The sequence below is a fragment of the Onthophagus taurus genome, chromosome 11 (assembly GCF_036711975.1).
Source record: "Onthophagus taurus isolate NC chromosome 11, IU_Otau_3.0, whole genome shotgun sequence".
Classification (NCBI taxonomy): Eukaryota; Metazoa; Arthropoda; class Insecta; order Coleoptera; family Scarabaeidae; genus Onthophagus; species Onthophagus taurus.
In genome coordinates, this window is record NC_091976.1 from 18,661,180 (window position 1) to 18,686,125 (window position 24,946).

The window sequence follows — 24,946 nt, forward strand, 5'->3', positions numbered from 1 at the left end:
TGTATATTTATTTATAAAAGTGAGTTTCGTGACTCACGTTTATAACATAGCACATACAGGGAGTTTATGAGGCAATACAAAATATAAATAATATAAATTTACAAAAATACATGATATTTATTTACCAAAAATAAAATTGTTCGTTTATAAAGAATAAATTAACATAATTGTTTTAGATCTCTTCTTAACGTTTTTCCTGAAGCAGTTTTTGGTATTTTTTCCAAAATAATAACCCCACCAGTTAAATCTTTATAAGGAGCAACTTTTCCCGCAACGAATGATCGAATATCTTCAGCGTTTGCTTTATGATCTTTTTTTAAAGCAACGAACGCTTTAGGAGCTTCCCCATATTGTTGGTGAGGTATTCCAATAACTGCAGCATCAGCAACTGCAGGATGGCTCCTTAAGATTTCTTCAAGTTCTGCTGGAGCTACTTGAAATCCTTTTACCTAAAAAATAAAATTATTAAATTAACTGTTAAGTTATCTCAATATTAACCTTAATTAATTCTTTCAATCGATCTGTGATATAAAATTGGCCATCTTCGTCGTAATAAGCGATATCACCAGTTCGGATCCATCCATTGTCGTTAATTGTTGCTTTTGTAGCTTCAGGATTATTGTGGTAACCTTTCATAACTTGAGGACCTTTTACAAGTAATTCTCCGTTTTCAAATTGTCCTAAATTGGTATCGTTTGGGTCATCGACTTGTACAATTTTCGCTAGGGTATTTGCGACCAATAATCCGCTTGCACCCACTTTTCTCCCTTTATCTAAAACTGGGGATTGGTGTAAAATAATGGGGGAACATTCAGTCATTCCGTAAATCTGCATAAATTTTACTTTTCCTTGGGTTTTTACAAAAAACTTTTCTATATCAGCTACTCCTAAAGGTGCTGCGGAACATACAACTTGATGAATCGATTTTAATTGTTCAGCACGTATGTATTTATTGTTTAACATCATTAACACTATAATACAAAGAAAAATAGATATTAAATGAGCACGTTTTCAATTTTTTTTTTTTGATAATATACTTATAGGTGGGACCGCATAAAAAACATTTGGTTTAAAATGGTCTAAAATCTTTAAAAAAATATCCGTTCCAAATTTTGGTACAGTAACCAATTTGCAGCCTTGAGAAAACATATTCATAAGTATCACCGTTAACCCGTAAATATGGTACATAGGAAGTATAACCGGAACGACATCTTGAATATTTCCTTCAGTGACCCTATTTAAGCGGAACTCATCACTTTGAATTTGCTGTAAATTTGAAACTAAGTTCCTATGGGTTAATTCGACACCTTTGGGAGTTCCGGTCGTTCCACTAGAATAAGGTAAACAAGCCACGTCTGTATTGGTTTGTTGCTCAAACGTAAAACTTCCGAAATAACTTGAAATTTCATCGAATTTAATCGCCCCACTTGGTAAACTCACATGGGGTTTATCTTGAATGACAACAATCGAAATTTCTTTTTGAGGAATTGAAGAAATCGCATCTCTTGCAGTGGAATAGAGATCTGTTACAGTGAACACTACCTTGGTGTTTGAATTAATTAATTGTCTTTTTATTTCGTCTAAAAAACAAAAAAAGGTAAATAATATTAAACTAGTATTGGAGGTATTTTACCTTTGGTGTAAATAGGATTAATAGTGGTAACTTTTAATCCAGCTTCAATACAAGCAAAAAGTGTTATGCAATATTCAGGAACGTTTGGTGAAAATATTGCAACTGTTTCAGTTTTTTTAAGTTTTAAAGCTTTTTTTAAAAAGACCGCGACATTTTTTGATTTATCTCTAACTTGACTGTAAGTGTAACTTCTTTCTGTTTCTGCACAAACCTATAATTTTGCCTCAAAAAAAGTTTTAATGACTTTGTTTAATAAATTTTTTGTTATAAAGGTGAGCCCAAAATTTTTCTGCTGATATTCAGCTGATAACTAATATCTTGTCTTAACAAAAAACATTTAATGTTTCATACAATGATACACGAATAGAAAGAGTAGACAATTTCAAATACCTGGAGACACGGCTGTATGAAAATTGGACATCGAAATTGGCTCGTGAAATGTAACGTATGTTACGCAATAAATAAACTGAAAGCATTCGAGATGTGGACATACCGCAAAATACAAAAAGATGGTAGACAAAACTTATGTGGCTCCGAAATGATCGACAATGGACTGGGTTGCACAATATAGAAACATAATCCATACTGCGCAAATAGAGAAGAAAGGGAAAATGAGGTCGCAAACGTCCATTAGTGAATAAACATCCATAGAAGAATTGTTGCCTTTCCATAAACATACATTCTATTCTAATTTTGGGATCTTCTGTCAGATCATTTTTAGATGATAGATTACTTTTCCATATTTTCTCTATCTTAAGGTATTTATCTTGTAATTGTAATACATCAAAACCATCAACACCTTCAATGTAACCTCTAAACTTATTTACTATTCACATGATTACAAGAGCTTTCTCGGTCTGGAGAATAGCAGTAATTTTGATTTTATCGAGCTACACTTGCTGCATTGGTTCGCATAAACATTCTGGATTTTTAGTCAACAATATCAGTGTTGTTTAGAGTTTTTAGTCAACAATGGGTATCGTGTGTTTGTTTAGAGATTTGTTCGCGCATACTAGAATTGACAATACGAAACCACAAAGAAGACGTACCGCACTGAAATTGTTATTGCTAGTGAAGAACGCTGTGTTGAGAATCCAGATGACTTGATTCGCCATCTTGCATAGCAATTACAGCTTTGCACATCCATTAACAACGTGATATTGTTCAACAGTGAGATTCATTTTTGGATGAATAGCTACGCTAACAACCAAATTGACATCGTTGGAGCGAAAAACAACCAAACACCATTATTGAGACGCCGTTATATCCACAAATACTCAACTCAATGCTTGGTGTATTTTATGGCAGGTGGAATCGTTGAACCATAAATTTTTAAAGATGTTGCTGGTCGTTACGATCAATGTAGAACAATATAAGTCGATGACAAATACATCAAGTACATGTGATCTCAAGTCATCTAGCAATAAATAATATACTACAAGCAGTTTCTAGTCTTATATTAATAAAATCTTATCTTTCATTGCACGTATTTAGACGTATTAGCTTCTACATAGAGAACATCTTCATTCTATTAACAATATCTAGTGTTCTGGTAGCAGTTTCCAGATTTCTGCCAGCAGTAACTAATCTTCTGCATAATTTTACGTAATGGTTCTGCGAATTGAGAGTTCACGATCGTGTAATCTCACCCGATTGATCCTTATTTGAACAGTACTTCAATTAGATCGATCAAACATGATACCTGAATCTCTTAATCTTACCGGTATTAGTTGAATCGAATATTGTGATTTTGTCTAAATTTTCTTTAGTAACCTACATGTAACAGTGACCTCTTCTAAAATCCATTATTTGTTAGTTTTCTGACAAATCTTGTCGTTAGTCATCTTTCTTGACGTGATAGTTCATAATCTAAAGAAATATCTAACTCATAATGGGAGTTCATAAGGTTGTAGTTGCGATCGCAGTTACTTTTTGAAATAGATCCAACTGTAACTAAGGTTCGACGATGAAATCTTGTAGCAAGTGTTGCACGTGAGGCAAGTTCTTTGTGTTAGGTAATACAGCAAATGTGGTATCCATTGCAATGTGTTTCTTTTTATTGGCTAAATTGACGAAAAAGTGCTTTTCAGTCAAGAATGAAGTAACGTTTATGATTGCAACAGTATCGTGTCTGCACTTCAAAGTTCAGATTTACTTTAACCGAAATAGTTTCATGGTCCAAGAGTCCAGGGTCTACTTTCATCACAAAAGATCAGGAATCTAACTTTGCGATGTCTGCTTCAAGTCTGCAGAAAATTTTCGATAAATTCAGGGAATTTATAATGGGGGACTGGAATGCGAGAATAGGTAATGATAGTATAGGAGAATATGGGGATCAGGGAGAAGCAGTGATGAATAGAAATGGGTAAAGAATACTGGAATTTTCAAATAAACGACTTATTGATTGGAAACACTATGTGGAGTCAGAGGAGGCAAGATAAATATACGTTTGTGGGGGGAGAAAGGAATGCCAAGAGTATTGTTGATTACATCACATACACCCAGAATCTCCAAAATAGAGTCGAGGAGGTAAAGACTGAAGCAGAAGCAGAAATAGGAACCAACCATAAACTAGTCATGGCAACTAACAATAATATAGAAATCGAAAGAGAAGAGATGAAAACCTACACGAAAATAACCATCCATAAACTAAGGCAGGAGGAAGAAAGACAAAAAACAAAAGAAAAAACAAACAACGAATTTCAAAAACTAGAAGAAACAGAGAATTTAACTCTGGAGGAAAAGTGGAGAATTTTTAAAGAGATAATAAATAAAATTATCAGACAAAGAGTCCGACAGGTAATCAAGAAGAAGAAAGAGTCATGGAATAAATACATAAGAACGAATTCGGAAGAAGATAGAGCAAACTATAGAACGAATAGGGATCTAAGAATATGGTAAGGGAGAAAAAGAAAAGTTGGGAAGAGTTCGGAACAAACTAAAGTGAAACATACGGATCGAATAACAGGTAATTCTGGAATCAAATAAGAAAACTGAAGGGAGATCAAAGGAAACAAATAAAAGCCGTCAAAGATAAAAACAACGGGATAAAGACAACTACAAGGGAAATTTTGGACATATGGGCGGATTTTTATGCAGAAAAGTTCAAGGATCGAAAACGCACACAAACAATAGCGAAGGGAAGAGAAGACTGAAGAGATAACAATGGAAGAATTAGGAGAGGCAAACAAGAATTAAACAGAATAATTTTTGGGAAGAGTCATCTAGCAATAAATAATATTCTGCAAGCAGTTTCTAGTCTTATATTAGCAAAATCTTATCTTTCATTGCACGTATTTAGTCCTATAGACGTATTAGCTTCTACAGAGAAAACATTTACATTCTATTAACAATATCTATTGTTTGGGCAGCAGTTTCCAGACTTCTGCCAGCAATAACTAATCTTTTGCAAGCAGTATTTAGTTTTGTGCAAACAGTATTTAGTCATCTAATATATATCAAATTTGCGACAGCTTAAGTTTCAACAAGACGGCGCAACATGACAAAATCAGGTTAAGGAAATATTCGATGAGTGCATAATTTTACGTAATAGTTCTGCGAATTGAGAGTTCACGATCGTGTAATCTCAGTCTAAATTATTTTCTACGAGAAGAGATAAAAAGATAAAATTGATAGTGCACAACTCGGTGGCAGTTCCAATATTAACATTTACCAGTGAATCATGGACACTCCAAGATAAACAAGAAGGATAACACAATAGTAAAAAAGGTATTTGAAGCAAAGAATAAAAATAAGAAAAAGAGGAAGACCTAGGAAGGTCTTCCTCCGTAGGAGGAAAGAATAGCACAAGTTGGGAAGAAGGGAGGGAAGACTCTGGCAGATATAAAGGAATTAGCCAGGAACTGGAGGGAGTGGAAGAAATAGATGGAGGAATAGGAAAAGATTTATCAGGCGCCATAAGGCATAAGGATCAACAGAAGAAGAAGTTGATGGTTAAGCGATTTTCCCAAGTTTTACGATCACCAAGTTTCTGAGTTTCTTATCTCTAACATTACAAAACATGCAGTAGTGAGGCTAGATCTAAACAATTCAGGTAGCACTTTGAATTCATTGGGAAGTTTTTGGTTATATTCTGCTTGTAATTGAAGCCCACGATTAACGCAGAACTTAGCTTGTTTCATTCCGCTCAGGGGTTACATTATTGTTTATTCTTCTAAACATTCTTTGAAGAAATAGCATTATTAGGATTATTGTATTCTGATTCAAATAAAGATTTGACTATGATTTAGTTGCTTCCAAAGAATCCATGTGTTATCTTATAAATAACCAAAAATGTACGTTTATTGGAGACATGAAGTTCATTTTGATTAATTATTTCAAAAATGAATCCTTTTTGAGCTGATTAACTCAGATTTTTTAGTCCATTGACAACAAATTAACAAATCAGTATTTTTTGACTATTAATTATTAATTTTTCAGTTAATATGTATTCAAAATAATTTCTTCAGATACCATTTGAAAGAACAGTAAAAAATTTTGGCTCACCCTAAAACATTTTATTAAAAAATTCTTACCACAGCTGTTTTATTTTCCCATCTATCTAAATTTTTCCAAACATATTCACTCAATAAACACTCATTAACTTGGAAATTAGGAACCCTCGGAACGATAACATTTTCATTTTCAATGGATAAACATAGCCGTCTCACATTTTTAACCGGATTTAAACCCGCTTTTAATTGACAAATTTTATTTTTAACGAACAATCGTTTTGAATACATAATTAAAAAACTAATTTTATCAATTTCTAAAATAAAAAAAATTTACTCAACTCAATAACTCAACCAGAATCAACCACTATATTAAATTTATTTGGATTTAAATGGAACTGGAACGGTGTTGGTATTTTAACACAGCTTGAGACATGTTTTGGTGAAAGGGTTACGTAATCTCCCATTGAAATTCGCGCACGTGTTAACTTATTTAAGCCTTATTTATGTTTAAAATTGTAAATTAAGATTAATTTATTATAAACAAAGTTATTAAACGACGTATTAGTGAGATAACAGCATTTTTATGTGTAAATAAAGATTATAAATTTCTTTTCGAATTTGGAATGGTTTCGGATAGATGGCTGTAAGGTCTAATATTTAATTCAAATTATTCTAATAATTCTGGTGGTAAAGGTGGAACTGGAGGTGGAACAACACTTTTAGTCTTTCCAGCATAACAACCAAATAACCAACATGTATATAAACGTTCCTCGCGATCAAAAGATTTTCTTTCTGAATGACCGGTTTGTACAAGTCTCATCCCAATTAAAACAATAGTCTGTAAAAAAGCTAAACCGAACAATCTCAACACTAAAGTCCATCCACAAGCTTCCCTCTTTTTTAAAATCATTGTATGACAACCTTCAGTTGAAACACTAATGTTGGCATCTTTCTTATAAAGATAAGCATCAGCAGCTACTTCTATTCCATGATGAATACAAGGATAAACAGATTGGATGGCGCAACAACTAAAAGGTGCCTCACCTTTTAAACTTGGAAATTTTCTAAAAAACAAACTCAATTCAAAACAAATTCGATTTAATTAATACTTCTTACCCTGTATTGATTAAATTAGCATCATACCATTTAATATCATACCAATCTGAGTAATTTTTGCTTCCACAACATTCATATTCAACTTGCATGTTATCGAGAGTTTCTTTCGTTAAGGAATCTTTGGAGTAATTCATCATTGCATCTACAATTCCATCATGCATCTGTTGGCGCTTTGAATACGAATGACTTAAAATCAGTATGCACATAAAGAAAATAAAACAAATCGATCCAATGATAACAAGAACGATTACAAAAAGCATAAAGTTTATATGCTTGTTCTTCGTTTTGCTGAAAGCTCTCCCCAAGTAAAACATTACGCAAATATCTACGATGGATATAGCAAGTGCTGTGATCACCAGGAACATTGGCAAAACTCTTCCATTTGCGGAAAGCATATCTATATAAACTCCAATGTTATATCTTATATGAAATGCAACATAAACCAGGTTTAAATTGTACAAAAAAATAGCACCGCACATTAACGATGCCACAATCCCTATCGCTCTTAATGTACGAAATTTAAATTTAAAAACGGGTTTTCCACACTTTACTTTTACTGTTGTTTGTTGCATTATTTTTTTTGATGTTTTTTGAAAAATGCCAAAAAATATTGATATAATTACAGTTTCCTGTACTTAAAAGTCATAATTATGTAGTGTCTGATTTTGACGTTTTTGACAAGTTGTAATAGAGGTTATGTGAATTTCTCAAGTGGGATTTTTCTAAAAAATATATATTGCGATAATAACAACTTAATAATTGATGAAAATGTGTGATGGAGGGTAGAAAAAGCGTTGAACTACAAATCTACAAGTAAATCGTTCAAAATCAGTCATCGAGTTATGTTTATTTGTGACATAACCTCACAAAGTAATTTTCTACTAAAATACTAAAATCGTATAAAAGAAAATGTTGACGAGGTCTTGTTTTCGAATTAAACACATTTGTCAGAAAGCCCCTTTATTTTATAATCGATTTTGTAAGTATTTTATAATTAAAATATTTTCGTTTTTCATAAAAATAATTTTTTAAGATGTAGCTAAAAGAAAGTTATCTACATTTGATCGAAATCAATTACTGGGTCCTAACAAAGATTTAGGGTTTATTAGAACATTCGTTTGGTCAAAAATTTTATCGATTAGTGATAAAAATGATAATAACAATAAAAAAGGTTGCTCAAGAAATGAGGTTGAAGAGAATGTTAAAAAGACACCCATTTTACAAGTGATATCAGTTAACGTTAAGGATAAAGAAGGTATTCCTGTTGAAAAACCCCGAGAAGTTACATTAGAAGGGGTAGAAGAAAAGAATTTAAACACCGGAGCAACTTGTGTTCCAAAAACTTTAAAAGAAAAAATCGTTGAAAAATTAGGCGAAAATAAATCAGAAGTTAAAGAAAAAGCAGCTTTAAAAGCCGAAAAGAAACGAAAACGCGTTGATTTCACAGTTTCGTCGCTTGAAAGAAACTTTATTACCCCATTTAGAGCTATGTCTGATTTCTTATTAAAACCGTCGGATTTAGAAACCCTTCCAAAAACAAAACGAAGATCCCCATACGAAAGAGAACCCCCTATTACGGTCTATTGGAGGAAAGATGTCGAAGCAAAAGCATTAGAAGTATGGGGATCAAGGGATAATTTACTAAAAGAACAATTAAAAAGGGATATTGAAAAGAAAAAATATCAACAAAGTAATCATTTTTAATTTTTTATTGAATTTGGTGTAAATTTTTCTTTTTTTGTAGATATTTTTACTGTTAAAAGGAGATTAAGAGATTATCGGCGGGAAATGGGTCGCTCTGTTGAAGCTGCTGAACTTGAATCTGGGTTAATGGGACGTTCTGGAAGAGTTGTATTACTTGCAGTGGCTATGTAAGTCGGTTTAAAGGTATATAAATTCGATTTGTGTTGATGATTAAAAAAAATGTTTTTTAATATTGGAAATTTAACTCAAAATCGAGAATGCTTCGTTTTAATAATTAAAATATTCTTTTTTTATAGTAACACAACTAATTTTCTTTTTAAACTTGGAGCTTGGATCTTAACCGGATCTCATAGTATGTTCTCAGAATGCATCCATTCTTTGGCAGATACAATAAATCAACTTATATTAGCTTATGGAATTCATAAATCAGTTCAGGTACTTTATTCTTGTTTGGTAATAGATTTATTGTAATGTATGTTTTTTTAAAAGCATGCTGATGTTACACATCCTTATGGTTATTCGAATATGAGGTATGTAGCTTCTTTAATATCTGGAGTTGGAATTTTTTGCGTTGGAACTGGATTATCGATTTATCATGGAATTTCTGGACTTGTTGATCCTCATGCTATTGATGATTTATTCTGGGTAGATAAATCTTTAATTTTTAAATGACTCTTTTAATCCTTTAAAATAAATCATTAAGTGTGTATTGGTTCATATTGATATTTGTACACCAATAAGTAAAAAAATTAAATCAGTTTTAGCATCTAATTCAATATTAAAATTGTTATTACAAATATGAACGTCTAGAGTGGCGATACAAAACAGAATTCATCGCCTCTACATCATTATTCGATGTACAGGGTGGGCAAATTTGGGTGTTATTATAGGCTATCTCAGAAACTATAAGAGATACAAAAAAAGTAGGTGCCATGTCCCGGTCTCTTTTTTCGAGACTAATCCAATCCCGTAAAGACCAAATCTCTATCTTCTTTTGTTTTTAAGTTATAGCCAAAAAGTCAAATTTTAGTGATTTCAAAAAATGCTCATATTTCATTTATTTTTGAAATTAGAGAAATGGGGTTAATACATTCTTAAGACACTTTTTTGAGTAGAATATACTGCCGTTAAAAAATTTTTAACATAGCTGATAATTTTTGAGATATAACATAAAGTTGTATTTTTTTAAATACAAACTATACTTTATTATGATGTTACTGAAAAGAGCATATTTTTAGCTTTCCAATGATGTATCGCACGCATGATGTTTCTGCGGAAAATAAGCGTGTACAGGGTGGGCAAATTCAGCCGAAAAGTCAAATTTTAGCGATTTCAAAAAATGCTCATATTTCGTTTATTTATGAAATTAGAGAAATGGGGTTAATACATTCTACAGACACTTTTTTGAGTAGAATATACTGTCGTTGAAAAATTTTAAACATAGCTGATAATTTTTAAGATATAACATGAAGTTGTATTTTTTTAAATACAAACTATAGTTGATTATGATGTTATTGAACAGAGCATATTTTTAGCTTTCTAATGATGTATCGCACGCATGATGTATCTGCAGAAAATAAGCGTTGTTTTTCAATTCTAAAATATTAAAGATTAAAATTTAATAAATTAAATTAAATTTTAATAAATTTAATTTTTAAAATGAATTTTACGAAACGAGTTTCCCGTTTAAGAAGTTCCGCATTATTTTTAAATAAAACGAAGATCCGCTGATGATACATAAGTTTTCATATCCCCATTGATACGGTGTTTCAATGGAAAGTCCGCTCCCAGTTTATGATCCCTAATTTTCCTCTAGCTCACCCAATTTCAAAAGAAAAAATTGCTGATGTCAAAAAATTTCTAAATCTTATGTTTGGGGAAAACTGGGAAAATACCTAACAACCTTACAACGAGTATGTTTAGTAGAAGAAGATGACAGTTTGTGTCTGTTTAGTTCCTCAAGTTGTCCATATTTAATTATTCATTAATTAATACATTTCTTGTATTTTTAATAAACAAACTTTACTTGCTAACCAATTTTTGTTGGTGAACAAAGTCAGGAATAAGATATTGAGAAATTTAAATAAACTATTCAAAGTTTTTATTCGTTGGTACAAAATCAACTTTATCCTGAATAATAATACAAAACCACCTTTATTCTGTCATATTCGTGCAAAACCATATATTATAGCCATTAGGTAGTATTTATTGTCCGGACCCGCCTACTATAATCAAAATTTTGAATAATTTGGCGCTTACTATTTTGGAATTGAAAATTAACGCTTATTTTCTGCAAAGACACCATACATGCGATACATCATTGGAAAGCTAAAAGTATGCTCTTTTCAGTAACATCATAATCAAGTATAGTTTGTATTTAAAAAAACACAACTTTGTGTTGTATCTCAAAAATCATCAAGTATATTTAAAGTTTTTCAACGGCAGTATATTCTACTTAAAAAAGTACAACCCCATTTCTCTAAATTGAATAATAAACGAAATATGAGCATTTTTTGAAATCACGAAAATTTGACTTTTTGGCTATAACTTAAAAACAAAAGAAGATAGAGGTTGTGTGTTTGCGGACATTGCACCTACTTTTTTCGTATCTCTTATAATTTCTGAGATAGCTTATAATAACACCCAAATTTGCCTATCCTGTACAGGGTGACCAAATAAGCGTGCAAAGTGCTTAAAAAATTTAAAAAGAGGTACAAAATTTAACGACTGAAGTGGCTAAGAGAAAATCCTGGAAATTATGATATTCCCGCAGGGGCGCAACCGCTATCTTGAATTTAAAAAAATATTTTTTCTGAGAATTCCGCCGTATTAATATAATAAAAAAGTATGTGCATTTTAAAGTTTAAATAAGTTATAGTTGTTTTTGTTAAAACACTTTTTGCCCTATCTTTAAAATTAAAGAGATGGGGGGTGTTCGAAAATGTTTGTAAACAAATGCTAATAATTAAAAAATGGCTCAACGGAAGTTAATAAGCTTGGTAACGTTGAAAAGAGCTTTTCTTGGACTACAAATCCTACCTTATTTGTGATGACTGTAATTATGTATGTTGCCACTAGAGGGCATTTTTCGATATAACAATAGAAATTTTGAGTTTTCTTAGAAAAGTTAAATCTATTGGTATTACTTTTTTTTCATGAAAAAATAGCAAAATGAAGCCCAAACAAGCTAGTGAAAGCCGCGCCTCGATATCATGTTCCTAACCTAAAATATCGGTGAAACAAGATTTAATGGTTGAAGAGGAATATATGTAATTTCATAAAAGTTCTTGGTTTAGTTAAAACTAATGATGGATCGGATAGTGATTTTGCAAAAACGCCGGATATCCGGTTATCCGGCATATCTATCCGGTCATTATGGTTATAATTTCTGGTACATTTCTGAAGTGATACCCTACATTGCCACATTATTGCGATATTTGCATAAAAATGAAACTAATAAGAAAGCTGATAAGATATGTCAACCTATTGGGATCCAAGATACAAAATGATGTTTTTTGATGCTGATTTAACTAACGAAGCGACTCTAAAAAGAAGCGACATTTCCACAAGGATCCTTCAAGAAATTAATTGTATAGCGAATTTTGAAAATAATCGATGAAAATTGCAACATCGACAATTTTATCAAAACTTCAAATATTGTTTTCTCAAAAACTAAAAGTTATTTTTCAAAACGTGTTAGTTTATTGGAAAGAGGATACTCTTATTAACACTTTGGAAAATTTTCATATTCATATTCCAAGAAGTGGATTTTATACGAATTTTTAAAACTTAATTGGTGAAAATTGTAAAATTCGAAAAAGTTGTCGATTACTTCAAAAATGTATTTCTCAAGAAAAGAAAGTGATTTTTCAAAACGGCTTGTTGCATTAAAAAGAGGATATTTTAATTAATAATTGGTGATATTTCCACAAGGATCCTTCAAGAAATTAATTGTATAGCGAATTTTGAAAATTATCGATGAAAATTGCAACACCGAAAATTTTATCAAAACTTCAAATATTGCTTTCTCAAAAACTAAAAGTTATTTTTCAAAACGGGTTGGTTCATTGGAAAGAGGACACTTTTATGAACACTTTGGGAAATTTTCACACTCATATTCCAAGAAGTGGATTTTATACGAATTTTTAAAACTTAATCGGCGAAAATTGCAAAATTCGAAAAAATTGTCGATGATTTCAAAAATGTATTTCTCAAAAACTAAAAGCGATTTTTCAAAACGGCTTGTTGCATTAAAAAGAGGATACTTCAATTAATAATTGGTGATATTTCCACAAGGCTCCTTCAAGAAATTAATTTTATAGCGAATTTTGAAAATTATCGATGAAAATTGCTACATCGAAAATTTTTCCAAAACTTCAAATATTGCTTTCTCAAAAACTAAAAGTTATTTTTTAAAACGGGTTGGTTCATTGGAAAGAGGACACTTTTATGAACACTTTGGGAAATTTTCACACTCATATTCCAAGAACTGGATTTTATACGAATTTTTAAAACTTAATCGGCGAAAATTGAAAAATTGTCGATCATTTCAAAAATTTATTTCTCAAGAACTGAAAGTGATTTTTCAAAACGACTTTCTGCATTAAGAAGAGGATACTTTAATTAATAATCGAAAGTGATAACAGCGACAGTTCTGTTAGTAATGAATGTGATGATGAATTACAAGCGAAGAGCAGGAAACTAGACGTAACTGCAACAAGAGATTTTATATATCGTATTGGGATTGTTACAATGAGGTTGCTAAAGACAAACCTGATATAAATAAAATTGTATTCAATGAAAAAAGTCGTATTGGGGTTGAACTTGATTATTATCTGCAGTGTCCAACACCTAAAAGAGATACTAATTCCTGTGAATAGTGGAGTACTAAGTATCTAAGTAAACAACTATAATAAAACTTGCCTAATCCTTAATTAACTTATCCTAACTTGCCTAATATTAATTTATTACAAAAACCACGAATTTAACGTTAATAACATTATACAAATGTTGTATTCATAAATTGAATAATATCTTATTACATTATTTTAAATTTAAGTTGATTTATTTTAAAGGATTTTCTACATAAATCATTTAATCAATTAATTTTATAATTATTGATTTATTAACCAAGTTTTTTTGTTTAATAAATTAGGGATACTGCGTTTTGGGTGGTTCTCTTCTTTCTGAAGGAGCAACTCTTCTCGTAGCTCTTCTATCAATAAAAAAAGGTGCTAGAGAAAGTAACATGTCTTTAGGAGATTACAGTAAGTGTTATTACCAAAAATGACTTGTCCTTAAATAATTTTATATCGTTTTAGTTCTACGCGGCCAAGATCCGAGTGTTAATGTGGTTTTATTAGAAGATGCCGCCGCGGTTATTGGAGTTCTTGTAGCCGCATCTTGTATGGGTGTTTCTTCCGTTATAAACAGCGCAATCCCGGATGCTATTGGATCGTTGTTAATTGGGTGCATTTTGGGAACTGTCGCTTCATTTATTATTTATACAAACGTTGCAGCTTTAGTAGGAAGGTAATGAATTTTAAAAAATGATTTAATTTTAGATAATTGACCGCGAATATTTTTATAGATCAATACCTCAACATCAATTAGATAAAATTAATGCGGAATTAGAAGCTGATGTAATGATACGGGCGATACATGACGTTAAAGGGATCGACATGGGTAATTATTTAGTTAGGTATAAAGCAGAATTGGATTTTGACGGTAGGGAATTGACAAGAGCTTATTTGGATAAACAGGATCTCAACGTTTTGTTAGAGGTGACAAATCCAAATTAAAAAAAAAGAAATTTAAAAAAATATGAATGTTTTTTATTTTTTAGGAAGTCAAAAGTTTTCAAAACATCGATCAGTTAGAAGAATTTATGTTGAAACATGGGGAAACGATAGTTGATATGATGGGTGGGGAAATAGATAGGATAGAAATGAAATTAAGGGTAAGTTAAATAATATGATTTTATATATTAGGATGAACTATAAAAATTAGCGATTTTTAAAACTTAATCTATTTTGTTTTGTCAATTGGACTGTCAGGGTGTTTCTTTATTTTCTGTAAAATTTGAGTTATAAGGTTTTATCTGATTTTTTTACTTTACTCTCTATGCGTTTGAATATGATTCAGCAATTATTTCCATACAGCAGCGTTAGTTTGAATATTATTGAATCATTAATTTTGTACTTTGGCATATTTATCATTTTATAAATATATTAAGAATTATAAAGATCAGAGATGAAGAAAAAGTACATCAGACACTATATTCGATAATCTTAAATCTGCAACAAGATCAGTTTCAGGAGCTTGCTGTGAAACATCTGTAGTTTCCAGTATACTATTTCCAGTTTCCAGTATATCACTTTAGGTATACAATAAAATCATAATACCTACAATACATAATAGACAAATGCCCCTTCCTCCTGCTCTCCTAATCATCTCTGCCATCCAAGCGCTTCCATTCTATACCATCCTCCCCCAAATCGTCACACCGAAACTGCCTTCATTCCCGCACCTAAATCGCGCAATCATACTTTTTTCCTGCCTTCTACCCTCGTCCATCATATACCACGGAATTTCCTCCATCGTTAAGATCTTATACTAATTGTTGTATCTCCCCTCTTGCACCTGAGCACGACGTTCTTGTTTTTTCACGTATCCATTTCTACCTTCCAACTCCTTCCACAGTGGTCAACGCTGAGGAAGGACTTGGGTTGAGTTTGGTTCTCTCCTCCTTCTTTGTATTTTCTTTGTTGAGTACCCTACGTTGATATAACATTCTCTTCTTTATGTTATTCATACTTCTCCACCCTAGTCTTAATCTCCCTCCAACACTTCCAAAATTATAACGTCGCTCCTCTGCTCCAGACCATCCTCGTACTTTATCACCCTTTTGCCTGCTTCTACCCTCATCTTCTCCAGCTTCAACTCCTCTCTCACTATATACAGGGTGTCAAATAAAAAACGCCCCAAGCTGTAACTCTGATGAAAATCAGAGTTACATGATGAAAATCAGATGACTTCTGATGAAAATCAGAAGGTAAATGAGAGAGTTACAGCTTGCGGCGTTTTTGTGTGACAACCTGTATATACAGGTGTCTTCTCTTTGTTAAAATTACATTCAAAATGGATGCATTGTCTATCTATTTCCAATGACGTGAAGAAAAATATATGGAGCAATTTGAAAAACAAAAGATCAAAAACAAAAAAACAATCGTTTAAAATTGAAGATGGCGTTGGAAAAACTTTATTTGTAGCATGAATCATAGCAGTCATCAAACCATTTCGTTTGATACCTCGCTCATGAAAATTGGAATGTAAATGACAGAGTTACAGCTTGGGGCGTTTTTTATCTGACACCCTGTATCTCGCAGTTTCTCTACTCAATCCTAAGACCTACCTCCAGTATCTCTCCTGGATCTGCTCCACCATCTTGTGCTCCTTCCAACTCCATGTTTCCGCTCCATACATAGAAAGCTTAACTCAATCCAACTCTATACTGCTATAAATCAATAAAATATTATCAACACTTTGGAGGTATTATTCCTTTACTACTGCAGAATTAATTCATAGAATGGATTTTATGAATGATGTTAATTTATGTGTATTCTGCAATAGAAAGACTACTTACTCAAAACTAAAATATCAAGTACATTTCTCAATCTGAAGACATATCAGTAGAAATGTATTTTGCAGATTGGATCAATGATTTTGCGATATTGGTGCATATAATACAAGAAATTGTAATGCTTGCTCACTTTATAAGTAATAAGACCTCTCACTTCGTATTGTAATGTATTTAATGCACATAATTTTGTCCATTGGGCTGATGAAATCAGGCATTTCGGGAATATATTTATCATAGAAAGTTTTCAATATTAATTTCTACCACAGTTTTTTTTAAAGAAATGATTTTATTAGAAAATTTCTTTTTTATTACCAATTGCAATTTAATGACAAATTGGACCGACATTTAAATAATACCGACATTTTGAAAACCGTTAACGAACTCTGTAAGAAATTGTCAATTTATGTTGGAATTTCACAAAATAATTCAATTTCTTGACCATTTTCTTCATTTCATTATGTTCAATGGAATTAAGTTGGAAGTAAAGCTATGGAATTTCAAGGGCAAACTCTAGTTCATATATTCACTAAATTATTCATTAAAATCATTACTCATTGGCTCAATACTCAACAGAAAATCAAGTCGTTTTACGTCAATTGCATATGACTTTACTTATTCCAATACATATTTAAAGCTGTCGATTTTAAATCTTTCAGCACTAAGTTGTTTAATACAATTTGTAATTGAGCTCTTCTTCTACTTATTAACGGTTACTCAGACCTTCTTGTTTGGCGTCATTCATTGAACGTGGCTATAAGGCTCATTTTATCATCAGTGTTTTCAACATACGATGTCCTGAAACGTTGGAGCAAAATAATAAGGTTAGTGACTTTAACAGCTCACACTTAGCTACATGCTTTTTAACTTGGCATTAGTTTCCAGAAAAGACTATCTCTATCTATATTTTGTACTTAATAGGGAATATATTCTATATCTTTTGACTGTTTCATATTATGAAAATTTGCTTTTTTAATATTAACTTATTTGTCACTATTATATTCATTCATAAATAAATAAAAACTATGAATGCTCTACGTCTGTTGTTCATGCGAGAGTGCTAGATAGCCTAATTCAGTTTTAGATAATACAGCTAAATTTCATAAGTGTAACGGGTGTAACGGTTAGTACACCCTTAGTACTACATTTAGTACTACATTAGTACTACATTTACGGTTAGTACTACATTCTATGTAACCTATGGAGGCTACCTTTTATTCCAGAATTGGCAAAGACCCAGTCACCTGAATATAACTAGAACGAACCCAATTTGTGGTTATTGCCACATAAAGTATCGTTTCTACGGCACCATTAGATCGAAGTAACGTTTTTGAATGTTAATAAGAGTATTCAATAGAAAGAAGTGGTCAAGTCGATCAACATTTATATTACGATGAATTCACAATAGACAAAACCGTCAGTAAATACATAAAATATGCAGAGGTTCGTCTTGTTTTTTGGCACTGTAGCTACCGTAGATATCTGCCGTTCATTCCGACGCCGGTAGCCAATCTTCTACCACAAAAAAATTTAGCCATTCCCTAATAATAAGTGTTTTACGCTTCTTACTTTCTGGTTTTGTTTAAAATCTAGTCGTATCTCCAAAAAGATGTAAATAATTAAAATTACAGAAAATTTACCACCAAAACCCAGATAAAAAAACATAAAAAGTATCAGCAAAATAATACAACAAAAACATATGATAGAATACAGCGTTTATGAACCTTTATGTACTACATTAATGAAACCATCCTGACGAGAGACCAAATAGAATGTGTTATGCCTTGTTGGACGTAATCAAACCACAAACGCAATCTTGTTATACATATGTATAACAATGTAGTGTCTATTAGGGTTTGTGGGATTTCGTGACCCGATTACATTAATAGTAACTATTTAAAAATGCATCTTACACATTAAATTTTTTGGATGATGAATTGAATGTCGACTATCTTCAAAATACGTATTCTGCGTCTGTCGTGTCAGATACTAGATATTTGCTTTAATATTAACTTTTGTTGGGATCCTTGGTATGTATGGTGAAATTCGATACGGTTGTCTATTGAAGTATAACAGCCCTTTGACGTAGGTAAAATTGACTTGTGTATCTCAAACGTCCCTACCTTTATTTTTACTCTTCTAAAAATAGGAAGGAATACTATGTGAACACTCTAAATCATAATATTATATATTATTAATCGCTAATTTTTATAACTCATTTAGTACTACAGAAATAGTCGTTAAAATTGATTTTATTTTTTAGAAAAACCATCCTGAAATAAGACACTGTGATTTGGAAATTCTATAAATAAAAAACAAAAAAAAAATAAATAATAACAGGAATAAATAGGATTTTAACTTGTAAGCTTTACCTTAATTTTCCTTTTTTTTTAGTTTGTAAATAATTATTTATACTTAATTTTTTTTAAGTAGCGAAATCAATCTTTATATTTATGAATCTAACTTTAAATTTATCGCAAAAATAAATTAAATGGAGAATTCTTTTATCTATATCCTTAATAAAAACATCTCTACATAAAAACTGGAACACATCATGACAAGTTATAACCGCATTTCGTGTTTCCCCCCGCTTAAACTCGTTAAGAAGTCATTGACCAAGTTAATATCCAGAGCTTCCAACCCATATAGTACAATAAATAATTATTGATTATTCAGTTTCCCCCGGTTGGTTTGCGCCACCTCACGGTGCAGGCCGGAAACGGGGTCTGTTTCGAGCGTCGCGACGCCCTTCTGCGCTTACTACTGACTATTACGGAAGCGCCCTCGCAGTCTCGCTGATATCGTCGTAGTACGGCCGCCGCAACGGCCAGCCGCGATGCTACGCGTTTCGAGTACATTGTGCAAGTTCGAACTGGTTCAACGCGGCTGGCTACAAACGAAACACTTCAATAATTACCAACTTAACATTTTAAAAAAATGTAATTGTACAAGGAGCTTTATTAAGTCCAGGTAAGCTAATTTAAATGTTATTTTCTATATTGCTTTGATGTAGATTGTAAGTGGGTTCGATTTGTATTCGCTTGCGTAAACGTGTTGATGGGTAGAGACGTTGTTTTCTTTTGTACCAAGTTTATCGATTTGTAATAGTAGTGTGGTTGGTAGTGTGTAGAGTGTGTAAAAGGAAAGGAGGTAAAAAAACGAGGTTGCGGCGGAAGTTGAAGAGGTGGAGACAGGATCGAGCTTGTTCGTTAGGGCATCGCGACGCGCAGGTATTTAACGGAAATATCGGCGTGCATTTTATTGACATGCATTTCGTTTGTACCTGGTACGTAATCGTCTACAACCCAATATTATATGTCTCCTTTCAATTCTGTTAGAAATTCAATAAGAAAATACATTTATTGAAAGCATAAAAATTGAATGGTTATTGTTAAACAATTTTGAGTTATAAAAACCGGTCATAACGGGAATGAATAAAAAGAAGGAAATACGTTTTGTTTGAAGGGGAATTCAATAATCTCCGATTTACATTTTGTAAGGTTTCTATAGGGCTTATATTTATTGTATTATAGCTTTTTTTCTATTATAAAGATGATCATATAAAATAGGTAACTTTTGATATACAAATTTAAAAATTTTCTAATGCTAATCTTTTCACGAAATCTCTCATTATTAATGAAGACAATTACCCCAGTTTCTTACCAAACGACAATTTTAATGGTCTAAAAATAGTCGACCACTTTGCCCTAGTTTTATTATATATACTAGGTTATAATACGAAAGAATTTAATTAAAAACATTCAATTGTAGATAAGAATTTTGCATTTTTAGTTGATTATCATAATTTAGTTCTTATTTTTTTCCATTAAACTACAGTTTTTTCTGTAAATGGTAAGTCATAAATAAACGTATACTAGTAAATGAAAACGTCAAAATATGACGATGTGATATAAATTGAATACCATTAGCAATGAGTAGTATTTTAGCTATAGAAACGCGTTTATTAGACGTGCAGAATAAATAAAAAGAACACTCCTGACATAAATACTAAGTTGTATTATCTGCTGATACCGAAAAAGCGTATCTTCAAAGAAGATCGAAATATCAAAGAATGTTATGGAAGTTTGACAAACATTCTTCGATCGATGGTTCCAAATTGACTACGGTAAACTATGAAACCAAGCAGTTAATACACTACAACAAGTAGCACAAGATGAGAGATGCAATTATCCTAAAGTTTCTGAAGTAGGCTTCAACGTAATGTAGTTTCTCGAGCAATTGATAACATTTATAAAAGTTTACACGGTAAGAAAATGATTCAGTAATGAAAAAGAAGATCCTTAAATCCTGAAGTCGCTAAAGTATAACAAGAAATGCAGGTTATTGAGGAATGATAAATCTTTAGAAATGTTTTAGCCATAACATTCTGATATAAATACAACATAATTACAATCAGATTCCAAGAAAAAGAAATTTCACACCTCTTGAATCTAGTTGTAATAGATGGGAAACACTTCAAGACTAAATGACCTAGCTAGAAACAATACAATAGTACAACAATAGGTCAGTAGTTCAAGGTAAGACCAAATACATCATAACGCCAATAAGAGATTAAATCTAAGAAGTCAAAGACACCTCATAAAGAGATAGTAATAAAAGCGTCAGATGAATTCTTAAAGCTTATCAGTGAAGAAACAGAATTTGACGAAGTGCATTATTCATAATGCATTTATACTCAGCGTGTCAAAACAAAGCCAGCCACCAAATAAAAAACCACATCTTAGAACTTGTTTATGCTTACTTCTGACAATGCATGAATCAGGTAAGATTGATTTTAAATAGTGAAAGTTTTGACAAAGTGATAGAGTTGAATAATGTAGTTTTTTAGATATCTAATCTACTTCTTTTATCTTTAATCCAATCAAGTTTTTCTTGTTTTTCGACCAAAATATATAAATATTTGCCTCTTCTTAAAATTGTTCTGAAATCTTTAAGGAATCTTTTCCTTAGCGGCATTCAGTTTCTCCAAAATTTCTGTAGATCATTTTCAGACATATGATATACATATGATATGATAGTTATAGTATAGTGGTCAGACTCGTAATTTGCTTCACCTCAAATCAATACGTAACAGCTTTTTTGCAAAAAGCTTTTTGAAGAGTGTTGGGTACAATTTAAAAAATTTAAATATTTCCTAATGCCAAAACCAAACATCAAATTAACCCTATTAACTTAGAATCAATGATATTTCTGAGACATAAACTAGCTGTGGTTTGATGTTGCATATGGATAGTCAATAGCTGGTTGTATTGCTTTGTTCAGGCCAGTACAAGATATGCTAGTTTTGTGAAGTTGTGTTGTTTGTGTTTGTCTCACTTTGCTTTTGTTAGGAATGTACCCAAGTCATTTCCTAAAAGCCATTTGGGCGAAAGAGATAGCGATCCAGATTATATCCCAAAAAGCGACGTTGAGAAACATGACTTATATGCAATGTAAATACATACAACATCGGCTTCAACTTCTTGTCATGTACGGACGAAAGCCAAAAAAAGACAATTCCGCATACATACGGACTAAGTGGAAATCGTTTTTCTGTTAGCATTGACGATATTAAAGCTAGTATACTCAGTAGTTTTAATGCAATGGCAAAGAAGAAGGTAAGGGTAAATTATAAAATAAAACATTGATGAAAAAATATTTGCAAGAATCTTTTTGTTTGCTCTAGGGACTATAAAAACCTAGATTTAAAAAGTTACTAGAATATCTACATGAAAAAATTCCTGTATTGAAGGATAATCGTGGTAAATATGGTAATTGACAAAACAAAATACCAGATCATATTACCAAGCAAGTTGGTGAGCACAAAGCTTTTCTACTGAAGTTTCTAACAAACTCGAGGATGAAAATTGCAAATGTACGCTATCTTTCCAGTAACCTTTTGGACCTTTTGTTAATGTCTTTAAAATGAAATTAAAGAAAATGTAAGTTATTATATAAGGAACTTACTTCAAAAATTTAGGAATCCATAATTATTAATAAGGTGAAGTTTTGACTTTCAACAAAATGTACCTTTTCCAGCAGTACCAAGTGGAGAAGTGTTTTATAAACGACTGCTGTGAAGGTACTAGAAAGAAACGTCAAAGCGAAGTATATTTCATAAAAAGATAGAAATCAGTTATAGTACAAAGGAACTGTATGTGTTTTTCTGACATCTGTTCATCTCAGAACAAGATCACAATTTCGGTGTTACTAAAAACTATAAAAGGAAAGAGAAAGGGAACAAGTCTTTGTATGATGACATGATCAGAAAGACACCAAAGAAATTTGTAGTCAAACAAAGTATGTTTCTAAACTTCTCGTTCCATTTCAAAGAAAAGGTCAAAAACATGCCAACTCTATGTGTTAAGCGTTAAATAACCAGTTTACAATATCGGAAGACAGGTATATAGAATTCAATCAAGTTGAATTGTTGCGTAGCTCTGCAGCGTTACTCAAAGATTCATTCCAGCTTAAGAAGCCATGTATCAAGGTTGTTTGGACATAATAATATGAATCATTAATAATAAAATAAATATGATCCCCCTGTCACTTGTTTATTTCTTTTTAATTTTTATAGAAGATTAATTCTAAATGTGATTGCCTTCCACCATATAGTTTATATATTAATATTATTACTTCCCATCTTGTTAGATTATGTAAATAAAAAACTTTGCTTTTCAGAAGGGTATTATTTTTATCAAAAATAAAGATAAAGCAACCATTACTAATAATAACATTCAACGTGAACTAAAAATAAGGAAAAACATAAAAATAGAGAGAATTTTAACAACATTTAAGAACGAATAATTCAAGAAAGTACTGATGAAAGAAGAGATGATTCCAGATTTCGAAAATTAAAAGTATAACAGACGTGGCTATTGCTCCTGAAGATGACTAAAAAGAATTAGTCGAAACCGGTAGAGCCGAAAATAAAAAATACCCTTCTGAAAAGCAAAGTTTTTTATTTACATAATATAGTTTATAAACAAAAGTTGTTGATAATATTTCATAACCATAACCTTCCCTATTTCAAAAACAATACTTTGTCCTTTTGTTAGTTTATTAGTTTCTTTTTCTGGAGTTCGGATGGAAGATCTTTTCTGTTTTTTTTTCGCATCGTTCTGTATATGTCTATCTGTTTTATGTAAAGTAACAAAACCAGCTTATTGTGGAGATGTATGCAAGTTATGTGTTATCTACCTTTATGCAGCAAAGAATCTAGTAAGATCAGAATTACCTGAAAAGATAAAGTTTATTTTTGTATTTGTCACCTATTATTATCTCTTTACCATGCCCTGTTCGGCATATTTTTTAGTTTAATTTTCAGTTATGTCCAATATGTCAAAAAAACTTTGGGAATATGCCGAAACATCATACTCATCTTTTAATAGAAGAAATATAGTGTTACCATGAATGGAAATGTTTGTGGAGCAGAATTGATTTGATCTGCACTAATTTCAATCCAACCTGATCCAGTACTTATCATCTGTCCCGGTTCTGCCACTATCTGTATCGGTTTATAGCAAAAATCAGTACAATTTAAATATTTGTCGTCAAAGCTCGACAATGAAGAATGAATTTTTAAATGTTGGCTATAAATTCAGCAAATGTCCATGTTGAAATTGGATCAATTGATCACCCTTGTATTTCACAAAAACAGTCCTCGGACACCAAATGCCGATAGTCTTTGATTTACAAAAGATTCCATTGACATCATCGTAAGCTGGTTTTGTTGTAATTCGATAATTTTACACAAAACGAAATACATTTAACATCATGACTAACTGTAATTAAACACGTTTAATTCGTTTAATGGTTGATATCTACATTAATAATTTATAAAATGTATTTTCGCAGAAAAAGAAAAACTTTTTAATTAATTTATTAATATACATTTACTTTGACTCCATCCATTTCGTCCTGAGCAACGAAACGATCGATTGTTTTAAACGGACTCTGTGCTTTTTCGCTTTAATTACATATTAAAAGTTTTTTAATCATAATTTTTCAAGTTTAATACTTTTAATGGTATTTTATCTCTTTTAAGCAGTTTTGACCTGCTGAAAAAGTTTTAAACTTTGTAATATGATATAAATCGTCATATTTTGATTTATCATATAGAACGCTTTTATACCAAAAATATAGTACGTAATTTATTACCTGCTATAAATTCTTTCCCTTTAAACCTACAGAAATGACATCTTCCGGAAGTCATGGCGTCCCATCCAGGCGACAAAAACGCATGGGCCCTGCTCCTTTTGCATCCTTCGAGGATCTCTCAGACGAGGTGAGAGTACAAGTACGTATCCTGTAGCTTCAGTAGCCCCTTTTTAATCTTCTCTTTTTTATTATTATTGCCTCTTCTATTTTATTACATTTTGTTTTTATTTTTTTGCTTCT

At 31.6% G+C, this 24,946-nt stretch overlaps 4 protein-coding genes across 8 annotated transcripts in view; 2 read left to right on the forward strand and 2 right to left on the reverse strand.

Moving 5' to 3' along the window:
• LOC111424143 (ankycorbin) overlaps nucleotides 1-24,946 on the forward strand; it is a 98,621-nt gene that overhangs the window by 56,230 nt on the left and 17,445 nt on the right. For 2 of the 5 annotated variants that reach the window (XR_011642092.1, XM_023057574.2), the window contains exons 1-2: nucleotides 19,323-19,516; nucleotides 24,739-24,845. Coding sequence is in view for 4 of the 5 variants with exons in the window: in XM_023057574.2 (XP_022913342.2) it covers nucleotides 24,741-24,845 (105 nt within the window). In the remaining variant the exon portion in view is untranslated. Of the gene's footprint in view, nucleotides 1-17,061; nucleotides 17,371-19,322; nucleotides 19,517-24,738; nucleotides 24,846-24,946 lie in introns of those variants that run through there. The other 3 variants (XM_023057575.2, XM_023057577.2, XM_023057576.2) reach the window with 3 other exon arrangements.
• Nucleotides 94-6,544, reverse strand: LOC111424147 (uncharacterized). The gene is made up of 5 exons (XM_023057582.2): nucleotides 6,169-6,544; nucleotides 1,634-1,844; nucleotides 1,038-1,580; nucleotides 499-971; nucleotides 94-449 (listed from the first exon to the last, which is right to left on the reverse strand). Exons 1-5 carry the CDS (start codon nucleotides 6,373-6,375, stop codon nucleotides 159-161), a joined length of 1,725 nt encoding a protein of 574 aa, XP_022913350.2. The 5' UTR covers nucleotides 6,376-6,544; the 3' UTR covers nucleotides 94-158.
• LOC111424148 (rod outer segment membrane protein 1-like) lies at nucleotides 6,649-7,794 on the reverse strand. Its single transcript, XM_023057583.2, has 2 exons — nucleotides 7,204-7,794; nucleotides 6,649-7,151 (listed from the first exon to the last, which is right to left on the reverse strand). The coding sequence occupies exons 1-2, from the start codon at nucleotides 7,773-7,775 to the stop codon at nucleotides 6,755-6,757; spliced, it is 969 nt and encodes a 322-aa protein (XP_022913351.1). The 5' UTR covers nucleotides 7,776-7,794; the 3' UTR covers nucleotides 6,649-6,754.
• LOC111424144 (Zinc transporter 49B) lies at nucleotides 7,854-19,047 on the forward strand. The gene is made up of 10 exons (XM_023057579.2): nucleotides 7,854-8,182; nucleotides 8,237-8,893; nucleotides 8,948-9,074; nucleotides 9,204-9,342; nucleotides 9,397-9,552; nucleotides 14,063-14,174; nucleotides 14,229-14,439; nucleotides 14,498-14,690; nucleotides 14,753-14,866; nucleotides 18,810-19,047. The coding sequence occupies exons 1-10, from the start codon at nucleotides 8,113-8,115 to the stop codon at nucleotides 18,852-18,854; spliced, it is 1,824 nt and encodes a 607-aa protein (XP_022913347.2). The 5' UTR covers nucleotides 7,854-8,112; the 3' UTR covers nucleotides 18,855-19,047.

Bases quoted from the DNA above. Each gene is read 5' to 3' on its own strand.
- LOC111424148 (XM_023057583.2), bottom strand. From the start codon at position 7,775: ATGCAACAAACAACAGTAAAAGTAAAGTGTGGAAAACCCGTTTTTAAA. The intron at 7,152-7,203 runs GTAAGAAGTATT...TTTGTTTTTTAG, and splicing joins GCTAATTTAATCAATACAGG to AAAATTTCCAAGTTTAAAAG.
- LOC111424144 (XM_023057579.2), top strand. From the start codon at position 8,113: ATGTTGACGAGGTCTTGTTTTCGAATTAAACACATTTGTCAGAAAGCC. The intron at 9,553-14,062 runs GTAGATAAATCT...TTAATAAATTAG, and splicing joins CTATTGATGATTTATTCTGG to GGATACTGCGTTTTGGGTGG. The intron at 14,440-14,497 runs GTAATGAATTTT...ATATTTTTATAG, and splicing joins GTTGCAGCTTTAGTAGGAAG to ATCAATACCTCAACATCAAT.
- LOC111424147 (XM_023057582.2), bottom strand. From the start codon at position 6,375: ATGTATTCAAAACGATTGTTCGTTAAAAATAAAATTTGTCAATTAAAA. The intron at 1,845-6,168 runs GTAAGAATTTTT...GCAAAATTATAG, and splicing joins GGGAAAATAAAACAGCTGTG to GTTTGTGCAGAAACAGAAAG. The intron at 972-1,037 runs GTATATTATCAA...TTTGTATTATAG, and splicing joins TTATGCGGTCCCACCTATAA to TGTTAATGATGTTAAACAAT.